Source organism: Lonchura striata, chromosome 5 (genome assembly GCF_046129695.1).
Source record: "Lonchura striata isolate bLonStr1 chromosome 5, bLonStr1.mat, whole genome shotgun sequence".
NCBI lineage: Eukaryota > Metazoa > Chordata > Aves > Passeriformes > Estrildidae > Lonchura > Lonchura striata.
In genome coordinates this window covers 42,188,389-42,200,573 of record NC_134607.1, presented here as the reverse complement: position 1 = coordinate 42,200,573, position 12,185 = coordinate 42,188,389, and the positions used below count along the sequence as shown (strand labels likewise).

The 12,185-nt window shown below is 35.1% G+C and overlaps 1 protein-coding gene across 5 annotated transcripts in view; it reads right to left on the bottom strand.

Moving 5' to 3' along the window:
- MON2 (MON2 regulator of endosome-to-Golgi trafficking) overlaps positions 1-12,185 on the bottom strand; it is a 64,706-nt gene that overhangs the window by 16,535 nt on the left and 35,986 nt on the right. For all 5 annotated transcript variants that reach the window (XM_021547424.3, XM_077783491.1, XM_021547426.3 and 2 more), the window contains exons 21-26: positions 10,534-10,644; positions 9,671-9,846; positions 6,330-6,492; positions 5,549-5,842; positions 4,606-4,804; positions 2,747-3,375 (exon numbers count right to left, since the gene is read on the bottom strand). In XM_021547424.3, the coding sequence (XP_021403099.1) occupies positions 2,747-3,375; positions 4,606-4,804; positions 5,549-5,842; positions 6,330-6,492; positions 9,671-9,846; positions 10,534-10,644 (1,572 nt within the window). The remainder of the gene's footprint in view (positions 1-2,746; positions 3,376-4,605; positions 4,805-5,548; positions 5,843-6,329; positions 6,493-9,670; positions 9,847-10,533; positions 10,645-12,185) is intronic.

Genomic DNA, 12,185 nt, shown 5'->3' with positions numbered 1-12,185 from the left:
ACCTGGGCATATATAATTCAGTAAATACAGGTATCTCATCCAATAAGAGATAACTTTTCTTCACAAACTCTCCTTTGACTTGTCAGTAAAATAAAGTATTACATAAGTCTCGTAAATAGATCTCAGCCACATCTTAAGTTCTACTTCAATAAACATTTAAATCTCAGAAGTAAATCATAGAAGGCTTCAAAAAGTAGTAAAAAGAGTGTCTTATAGAAAGGAATAGAAAATGAGAATTATATGGTTTGGCATAGCTAAAACTTATAATCTTGCTTTAAAATGTAAAACATTTCAGGAACAATGTATTTACATGACCCAAAAAACCCCAAACTCCCCTATACTACAGCAGTAAAAGACTAGAAGATGAGTTCTAATGAGAAATAAAAATAACAAAGAACAAACCAAAGGGTGTAAAATGGTTTCAACATATGGAAGACTGAAAAGCAATGCAAAATCCTTTCCATTCCCATGCTCTTGAGTTGCAATGGTGTCCTTTGTTAGTGGAATCACATTATAAAATATATTTATTTAACTAGTCAGGGCTTAATCTGAAAAATGTTAGGTTTTTTAATGCTATTCAAACTGCAAAGTTGTTCCACAACTTCAGAGAAAATCAGAACTGACCCAAGTCTTCTTGTATCAGCAAAGAACTTGATGCTACATGCAAACACAAAGAAATGTTTTGTTTCAAAGATTGCAAATATTTACATACTCTTCTTTAATGCTTCCACTGTGTACTCCTGCCTTAATGCTTTCTGTGTGAACTCCTGAGAGTATAAATTGATTTCAAGACAGGAAGAAGGTACTCTGGCCTAAAGGAAAACCATTTGACTCGTGGCCTTTGGTTCACATCAGCACTGTCTGGCTGCCTTGCCATGTGAACTGTACTGTGTTCATACAGCCAAGAGGAGCAATCACACAACTTCACAGAACTTACTGATGTCCAAAAATACTGAAATGTTTTTAGGAACTTCAGTGCTGTTGTGTTAGTAAAATAACTATAGGTCAGATGGGAGGTTTGAGGTACCATCTAATGGAAGTCTGTATTTGCAAAGGCTTATAACTGCCATGGTAACCCAGTGACACTGGGAGTGGGGAAGGAAAGATGTCTCACTTTCTCATGTAGAGTTATTGCAGCTAAAACATCTTGACAAGAACAAGAGTATAATAATGTGCAATTTTTTCCCCATGTTAAAAACTTTAACCTTCTTTGAAAAGCCCTAATGCCTCAGCCTTTGGAAATTAAGATCATCTGCATAAGGAGACTGAAAACCAGAAAAATCTGAGAGAAATAAATGGACTGATCAAATGGGAAAAACAGGATTTGGGCTAGAATGACCTGCTGGAAAAGGGAGGATAGAAAAGGATCAAGCCTGACTGGAAAAGGATGAAAATGTAGAGATGACTGGCTTTAAAACAACTCCATGTTATTTAAACACCCACATAAAAAAAACTGAGATTTGATACTAACTTCTATCCAAGCAAAATGAATTGATATTTAAACAAAATAATTCACTTCACAGCATTTCTATGGCAGGAGTGGTTGGAACTAGATGATCTTCAAGGTTCTTTCCAACCTAAGCCTTTTTATGATGCCATTCTTATACCTCTGTTTTCAAAATACATTAATGAATATTTGTTAAAACCATCAGCTAAAGGAATGGCTGCAAGGTAATTATTCTACCTTGTTTGCATATATATACCTTGCTCATACTAAGCAAAGGAGAAAACAAGACACTGAATTGCTGCTCGTTTGGCACCCAGCATGCATTCCATGAGCTAAATGGGGCAGCATCCTGACAGCAGCAGGGGGGGAATATATGGTCACACAGTTAAGCAAAGTAGTCCTAACATGAAAGCCCAAGGGGAATGAAGCCAGGTCATGTACATATTTTAATTCTGGCATTTCCCAAGTATGTTTATTTTGTTGGGGTTTTTTTGGGGAAGGGGTGGGGGGGTGTTTTTTTAAAAGTAGTGCTTAATATAAATGCATAACTTAACTCATTATCAACTCTGCTTCTTTTAAATAAATAAGTTTTGTGAATGAGCACTGAATTTTGCAAGGAGGTATTTTACAACTGCAAAAGAGAAAGAAACAAGCAGTACTATTTTCTTTTCTTTTTTGCTTTCAGAGAAAGAGCACCCTCTTTTTTGTTTCTAGATTTACTTGCATGAAAAGTGCTCTTTGAGCATGAGTTCTATAGAAAGAATTTCTTAAGCAGAGATGCAGCATTTTCCTTAAATAACTGATTAATAAGAGTCCAGAATGTAGGTAATCTGCCATAAAACCTTCTATATTTTATGCCTTGTGTAACCTTTAACCTCTCATAATCATTGTTCTTTCTTGACTGTTCATGGCAGCACCTGGACATCATATGGAACACTGTTTGTAGGACTGCTCTTCCATCCCCATGTACAGACCTTCAGTATCAACATCAGTATCAACAGTATCAACATCAACAGTACTTGAATATTAGATGGACATGTAAATGGCTACAAACACAGCACAACACTTAAGGTACTTCTGCAATCAAGCAAAAGCACATTTCATAAAGATTACAACTTTCCTTTCAATGCAGAGCATCTATTTTGCAGCAGGAATGGAAATCTATTGTTAAAATACAACACACTGTGCAATTATAAATAATTTTTTAAATCATGTTTAAATCACCAAAATATAGTTCTGTAGAGCAGTAGTAGCACACAGTGTAGTTTACCTTTCACACACTAGAAATTGCATTATTACCTTTTGTAAAACATCTAAAGCTGTAAGCACTGCTTCCTGTAAACTTGTCAGAACTGCTTCAGTGTAAGATGGAAGGATGAAAGGGGAAGCATCTGAACTGATTGGAACTGAAACAGCACCATGCAAAATGACACCCAGCTTTTGGAGATCATCCATGCTGAAACCAGTTTTGATGTGCTGGTAAAGAGCTGGGAATATCTGAATTAAAGCTGTAAGAAAAGGCTGGCTGGGAATGAAAGTCAATTTATCACAAGTAATTGGAGGCCTTGTACTTTCTGATCCAATCCTATACCAGCTGTTCCAGGCTGCCCACCAGAGATTCAAATCTTCAATCTCATCTGTTATTACAGGAGGTTCAGATCCATTATATCTTCCTATTCTTTCTCCTATGGAGTCAGTTCTCATGAATGATCTGCCAAGACTAGTGGCAGTAGCTGTCCCTACCACCAAAGGTACAGAAACATTGATGGCAGGTGGTGTCTCAGGTTTCTCAGAGTCTCGAGCAGGAGAAACAATTTGTAGGATTTCCTGGAAGCTTTTCAGAGCAGCCAAGGAAACTTCATTATTTTTGCTAAGTGCTGCTGACTGGATGTGATCAAGAAGAACATCCCAAGCTTGGGAAAAATCTCCTATTTAAAAAAAGAGAGAGGAGGGAAAAAATAATTTTGGAACTTGCTTCCTATTCCCATTCCCACCCACTCTGCCTCTCTAAAAAGCTGCTCATGTACTTGTTAGTCTAATACACAGAAATTTCAAGAGATTAGGTGGCCACTTGACTTTTATATCTTGACTTTTATATATAATTTGATATTAAAAAAAAAATCACATACTACATCCCCTACCAGTAAAATACATTTTCTTCATTCAGTAGAGTAAACCAGATTTATTCTTAAACATACTAGATGCCTGTTGATGTCAAGAAAGGTTAAGCCCAAACAAGGAATTAGGGTCAAAATAATGCAATTACTCATTTATAAAGAATTTATTTTAAAATGCTCTGATAATTGTATTGTGGAAAGATTTCATTTGAGGCATTTGAGTTTTTCATTAAATTTAGCCTTAACCTTCAATTTTCTATATTGCTAATTACAAGGTTTGAATAATCAAAGTAGTTCTAATTTTTTTATTTAATTTTAACTCAAGTTTAATATAGCCTACATTCTACCACATTTCTGAAAATGAGTGATACACTTACTAGCTGTCATTTGTATCACAAATGACCAAAATAAAATACAATAATTTATTTAATTTTGGTTAATATAGATTAATTGCATACTATAGGATGCTGTAGGTAGATTAATCTAATGAGGACTTTTCTTTGTAAGCTATATATTCTCTATTCCTTTTGCATTTTTTTCCTTGTAAAAATTATAAAGACATTGAAAAATACTACTACATGCAGCTGAACAATGTAATTGTCCAATACTCCACTGACTTTACAGATAAGTTCTCTTTATGTTCTCAGAGTACTGTTAAATTTGACACTGATGCCACAGAAGAGTTACAGGCAAGTGTTGCATTCCCTTACACAGATCAAAGGAAAAGCATGTTCTGACAAGAACAAAGAAAAGACAACATATTATTGTTATCAATCTACTATAATTTAAAGCTATTTAGCACATAGAATTGGGACTGAATTGTGACTACTGAGATTTAACCTCAAGTACTGTGACAGAGGAAATCTGTAGTTACAATTTTTGGCTCTATGAAGCATGAATTAGTAACGCCATAATTTTCATAACATTTGAGGCGACACAACAAAAAACATTTTTGAGCTAAGACTAAGCTTCTTGCCCAGTACATTAACTGAAAATAACATAAAAAAGCAGAAAGTTAATCACTGTGTCTATAAATTTTACCTAGAGGCTGCAGTAAGTATCTCCTAGTGTTAAATATTCTTGCAACTCCAGCCAGTGTTAGCACCCATGTCTCAGCCCATTGTTTCTCAGCTGTATCCCTTGAATGATGAATGAGAATGTTGCCTCCTCCTGATTCAATCTTCTCTTTGTCAGCTGTCGTAGAAGATTCTCGAACCCTATCCAACAGGTGAAATAAAACCTGTAATAGCCAGAAAAAAAGAGGAAAAATGCAACTTTTCAAATAACATAGGATAATGAAAGAATTACTGGTTTTTGTTGGTTTGCTATGAATACAACTTTCTGTCACTATGTCACCCTGAAAATTCCCTTGTTTTAAACAGTTTCCACAGCAGTCAAGATTAACAATCAGTCAACTGATAGCCGCTTGAGAAGGGATGGAAATAGCACACTCAAACCCACCAAGAACAGTGTCAGCACCAAGAGAATGCTAAAACCAGTGGATCTCAGACACTTCACAGGTATAACAGGGAGGCTCAAATACAGCCTAAAGCACAACAAACATGACCGTGACTTAGAACACAACATTTTATAGTTCCTCTTGAAAGACTCAAATCAGAATGCAAAGCAAGGCTCCATCTAGTACCAGATCAACCCAGTCACATAACCATCAAACATCTCCATTTTCACACAAAAGCTAAGTAATTCATTTTTGTAGGAAGGAAACCATCTTTTTATCACACTCCTGAGTAAAAACTAAATAATTAGGATATTAAAATAGTATTTTAAAAGAGGCTTTAAAGGCTAGAGATAACAAAGTGTAAAAATCATTCCCAAAACTCAAGAGATCAGGTTTCTGCCACCTTATGTTATCTTTAGAAAGTCCAAATAAATTATCTAAGGGATAATGGTTATTAAATGGTCAATGGTTAATAGAACATAAATGCTCTTTAGAAAACATTAAGAGGAAGCTTACACATCATACCTTCCATATTACTGTGTGCCATGTTGAATGTTGCAGTAAAGTTCCATGAGCACCAATAGTAGAAAACAATGTCTGCCCGGCGCTCTTTCTAACTGCAGGCCGGGGATCCACACACAGTTCACCAAGCTTGGCATACAAGCATAACCAAAGGCAGTCAAATGGTGATGCAGGATGGAAAGGTCTGTTCAGCAACACTCCTTTTTCTTCTGCCTGTTTCTGCAACACTGCTTCTTCTTTGTTTAGCTCCTTTTCAATTATTTCACCTCTTTGGAAAAAATAATCTGAAATATTCCACTACAAAATAAATAAGACATATGGTGTTGGACAATAAAAACAGGGTAATGCTTTAATGATCATGAAATAAATTGCCTCTTATTTTCACGAAGTATGTTGCAAAGTATATCAAGATATTAATTTCCCTACATTGGTGAAATAAGATCAGCAGATAAATATTGCAAGGTCCAAAAATTACTCTTCTTTCTCAGCTTTTAGGATCCCATTATGGGGATACAAAAAATGCATTAAAATAAGATACTGATGAACATGCTTACAGTGCAATACTATTTCTTTTAGTAAGGCAGGAGCCATGGAGATTAAAGGTAAGATGTGCTCACTCAATTTACCTATGATTCAAAATGACAGCATGGGAGCTCAGTAAGAACCCAAAAAACTAGGTTGTGGCTTTCATTTGTATAAATGACTACAGGTAACTTTTCATTTAAAAAGAAAAGCAAAAATGAAAGCCAGAAGAAGCATCACTCTAAGTTAATACAAAACTCACCAGCAAGCCAATTGAAGTTAAACTAATATTTAGCTCTTGATTGTGAAGTCCAAAGCTTCCTGCAACTTCAACAACTATCTGCAGACAAGTACATGGCATTGTAGGAAGGAAGTCGGTCACAACAAGCTGAAGACACTGGAATGCAGTCCGTATTAAGGACTCTCTTAAAAAAACAAAACAAAAACAAAGCACACACACACACTCATTTCTTATTTCTTCAAGAGCATGGAAATATTTTGAATACAATACCTCAGGAGATAGCATTATTAAATAATTTTTTAAAATGAAATTAATGTTTTTGAGAAGAATTTGCATCACTTTAAATGTGTTTTTTGCGATATAATTTTAAGTTGAAGCTTATAATTCTGATGAAGTAGTTTTAGTCCATGTTAACTACCTAGTGGAGCTGGAAGTCTAGACTTTCCAATGGTCCTTAGCTAATTTTACATAGTGAAGTCCATTTCTCTGTTTTAGAGTTCTAAGGCTTGTTAGTTCAAATGTGTTAGCCAGAACATTTGAAAAAAAACACAAAGGACAAAAAAAACCCAAAAACCAACAAAACAAAAAAACCAAACAAACCAAGCTTAATTTAAGCATGATAATCTTCCAGATTATCTGGAAGATTAAAGATTATGCTGTTCTGAAGAGTTTCTCATATTAGCAGTTACAAATTACTTCAAGAATGCCAAACAGGTGGGCAAAATTGTTTTTACTTCTTAGGAAAGATGCACACTAATATAATCGTAGTCTTACTTGCTTCAATACTACTTTATATCAGACAAAAACTTTTCAAAATATCTACCCTTAAATAGATCCTTAATAATTACTTTGCCTTCAGAATTAGATTCTGAATACAACCTAAAAATATAGTACAAGAAAGGTTTGCAAGAAGGAGTTCTCAGAAGCAGCAAAGCCATTTACAACTAAAATCTTGTTCAGTGACAGACAAAATGAAGGAATCAAAAGGAGTGGTGGAGTGTAGGTAACACGAAATAGGGAAGCTGCATTTAAATTTCACTGCAGGGTTTTTTCAATGTTTAATGTACAACAGAAATAACTTCAAAGCTTTGTAATACAGAAACTTGATGTCCTTCAGGATATATATCCTGGGAAAAAAATTCAGACAATAGACATGTCAGTTACCTATTCCAGAATAACAAATGCTTTTTTTTTTATTAATCCAAAATCAAAATCAGAGGTGGGTTATTTCCACTGTATTGTGGAAATAAAGCCAACATAATATAGAAACCAGAGAAATACACAAGAAACTTCACATGGACAGTAATGGTATAACTAATAATTCTCTAATATGATGAATACTGCAGAGAAACATCCATCCTACCATGTAAGATCAAAGTATCTATCATTGCTATACTGATGAAGGATGGACTCACAGAATATTTCCCCCATACTCATTAGAGGAGTCTGTAAAGTGAAACAGACCCAAAACTGTTGCAGTGCTCCCTCCAGTACAGTTTCAGAGGTATGTGACCTTCAAGGATTCTAAGTGAAAAGAGAACAAGGCAGGAAATCAAAGTATAGTTCCACTACTCATTTTGAAGTACTGAGTTACTGTGAAAGTAACCTGTCTTTCTAACCTTCAAATGCAAGGCTACAAGAACAAATTCAGAACAGTTTTTCAAAACTACTATGTGCTTGAAGAAAGGTTTTAAAGTTCCTCATGCAAGTAGCAACAGTGATACAACTCTTGAAATTGTCAAACTGTCCTTGGTGTTACCGGTGACCACGAAAAGGTAACTATAAATAGAAGAAACTTAAGCTCAGTGACAAATCTTAAGAGGCTTTCCACTGAAAAATTCTTCAAAGACAGGCTTCCTTCTAGTTGGCAGGATAGTACTGTACAATCCAGAAGTGACCAAAATATGGTTTTTGGTTATCAAAACAGCATTTTCTGTATTTATAAAAGCCTGGAAAGAAGTTCTCCAGAAAGGTAAAAGGATTTCTGTCCTGGAATCCAGGATGTTCACTAATCAGAGGGAAGATACTGACCACAAGACCTTATTCACAAATAAGTTAATATTTAAAATATGATAGTAGCATCTGCATCTTGTTCTCACAGCTGCTAACTTAGGTAAAAAATTAAGTTTTTTCACATGGAAAAGGAGGCATGCTTCATTTTTTCCTACTCTGCTTAACATGATGTGGACCAACAGTGCTATAGTGGAAGTAGATTATTACATATACTTTGTAGGAGGAGACTAAGATATAACACAAGATGTTAGTAGCATCTTGAGATGTCGGCCAGTGAGTTATGGGTTTGACATTTAATGGGATCTGAAGACTGTCTTGAGAAGGAATTTGTAGTGGTTTTCATTCATCACTAACAACAGTGAAAACCAAAAGGCATGCAGGAACACATTGCACCAAGTGTGGAAACAACAACTACCAAAGGCAGCTTAATTATAAAAAAAGATCACACCCAAGAATGCCAAAATCCTTGGGAATTTTGGTAGGTCCCAGTGCAAACAATACTGGTCCAAGAGCAAAATCCTTTAAGCATTTGAAGGGACTTTAGGTTTTTATATGACCAGAAGACTAAAGGTGAGACAAAAGGAAAGATATGCCAAGGAGAATTCTACTGACACTAGAGTTATATGATGACCTATCCTGCTGCTAGTCTTGACTAGCACCTAAAAAAAAAGTAAATATGATTTGAATGTGTGAATACAATCCTTGGTGCTTACAGTTGGAAAGGCAGATGTTCAATTCATTGCTCATTTCAAAAATACTCATTACAACTTCATCTCTCACTTTCCCTTGTGGGCAGAGAACAAGGCCACCTCTGCTGGCAACAGAGTCAATTGTGAAAGTCAAGGGATTCACCCACAGCCAGTAAATAATCTTCCATCCTGCTGCTACCAGGAACCATTTAGGTAGGAAGGCTTCAAGAAAAAGAGAGAGCTATCAGAAGAAAACACACAGTAGAGTCTACTAGAAGATTTAAGAAGAAAAAGAAACAATAGATAAACTGAGCAAGAGCTGATTCACATAGAAGTATTGGCAAGCACCAGAGATGTGTTCACCAGATGGTCAAGATCAAATTAAACAGCACACTGAGTACAGTGTATACTGCATGCTGACTACAGGAGAACGTAGAATGGAATAGTATGCTTGTCTTTTGGAAGATTAATTCAGTAAAATAAAGTGAGCTTCAGGAAGAATTAAAAAGTGTATTTTTGTTGAGTAAAATTTTTCACAAGCCAAAAATTACAATGAAACTATGATTATTGAAGTGGCTATTAAAGTACAAAAAATGTAAGCAGAATTTTTTCTACTGTTCTTACCTAACATGAGTTTAAAATTTTATTTCCACCACTTACCCCTGATCACTTTGGATTGCCCCCATGACTCCAAGCACCAATGGCCAACCAGGTCCTAAGCTGTCACCCTGACTCTGTAAAATCTGTAGCACACACTCCAACTGCTTGATCCTGATATCAGGATGACTAATGTTTGACAGCTCCTTTAATGGATTCAATAAAAGCAATTGCAGTCTCTAAAAGTAAACAGTAAAGCATATTAAGAATCAGTTAAATGTTAGCATCCTTAAGTATTCTTATGTATGAGTAAAAACATACAGTACAAATGAAAGATTCATTGAATTAATTCAGTATCTCAATCACTCAATGCTCAAATTCAGATCATAAAGAGCCTTTTGCAGAAAGTCTACCTTCCTGGCTCATGTTCTCCAGGTTCCTCAGGAAGCAGCTACAGAAGCTACTACAGTTACATAAGAATTGTCATCAACTTTATGCTTGCTCAGCAGGGCTACACTCAGCTTCCTCCTCAAGAGACCATGGAAAAATATCCAATGAGTCTCAGTAAAAATATTAGAATGCTTTATTAATCATGGATTGAACAGCTGTAATTTAGAAGGTTGGGCAACACATTTTCTACCTGCCACAGCATCACATATATACTACTAAATATTCTGGAATTGTTTTGCACTCATGGGGGTAACCCATAATTTGTTCTAAGAAATTAACACAATATGCAAGCATCACTCGTACTTAGGTATTTGAAAAATTAAAGAGGATAGTTCATTAGAATGCATGTGGTGGTACATAACAGTTACATCTGATGTTACAGTTACAGACTTTATACACTCAATAGCAAAGTTGTTTTATGAATGAAGGAGGAAAGGATCTGCTCCTAAACTTACCTTTTTTTTTTTCAAACTTACCTGATTTTGAGATAATGGAGGATCATGTCTGAATGTCAGTCCTGCTTTAATGAGAGAAGTTAAAGCTTCTGCTCCCCATTCTCTCATTCTGGAGTTGGGATGCTGACAGACCTGAAAATACAGCAATGTTTTCTTTAAAGTCATTTTTATTTAACCAACATATATAATACATTAAAAACTGGTATTTTAATTATATAAGAATGTACATACAATAGTATAAGAATAATACAATAAATCTCTAAATGGTAAAATTTGGCTTCATAGTAAAAAAAGAAATTTATCATTTGGATAGACATACCTTCTGAATAAGGAAGTAATAGGAAGCAGGAAAGACACAAAAGAAAACAATGAAAATTACATATATAATTCATGTAAACAAATTTTCCAAAATGAATAAACTAACTGCTAATTCTGATAATGACTGCTTAAAAAGCACCAAACAGCCCTTCAATAAATGTCTAAGACTCTCAGGTTTAACTTAACCTAAAGCTACAAAACTGGAAGTTTCACACACTGCTTAACATAATCAAGTGAGCATGACAGTAGCCAACAAAGAAAGTATCTTCTGTACTCTCAAATACAAAAAGTAACTACATATTAAAGACAAAATAAACCTCATGTTCCAGTATTTTCAAAACTTGATAAAGCAACAGTGAGCATCTTTAAGCTTGAGATTCAAATGCATACCTTAATTTCTCTTTGTCTCTAAATTCACTAAACCTAACAACTTTCACAAATGCTTTTTTAGAATATAAAAATTAAAAACATTGTGCATATTAATTTCTTAGATAGCTAGTATGAACTGTGCTGCATCTAATACATTACCCTCAAACTAATGTGGGAGGTGTACAGTTTCATTGACCACTATGCAATTATTCCCACACACCCCTCCAGCCCTAGCTCTGATGGTGTGAGAACCCAGAGTCCAAGACAGTATAATAAAGAAGGCTGATGCTTTTTAGTGGTGGACCATTCTCTTATCAACCACTAGCCAAACTGAAAAGGTGAACAATGTAGAAGAGATAGCTTAATGCTTAAAAATGAGTATAAAAAATAGCCACTCTCCTAATTTAATTACATTTTTAAAAATTTATATAAATAAAAAGAGATAATTTGAAGTACTTCATGCCCTGATTCTGTCCAGATGACTAGTTCCAGAACCAGGGAACACGCTATTCCCCCAGGCTGTGTTTAACTGAATCATACCTGATGTTTCCTCCTTCCTTACTGTACCTCAACAACTTAGGTTTAAAAGAAAATAAGGCAGTATACTTTGAAAGAAAATAAAAGACACTATTTCCTACAAAATAGTGGCAGATTATCTGCACTGTATGGGTAACAGACTGAAACAGACTGCTCCCTAGAGGAAAACAGTCTCAAGATGTGGATGGTGAACCTCATTGTTTTGTAGGGCAAAAAATAAACAAGAGATGCCTGTGCTTTAAGTCTTTAAACTCAGAAGTGTTTGTTTCTTTTTTCTCCTAGATAAAGCATATAATATGTGGCTTCCATAAAAAGATATGGCCAATCCTTGATACTGGTTGAAACAATGCACTAGTGTTAAGGAAGTATTTGATACATTCTGAATTCTGAGGAAGAAAAGCCTTTTCCTTAACCCACTCTAAAACAAACCCTGTTCTCACATTTTATTC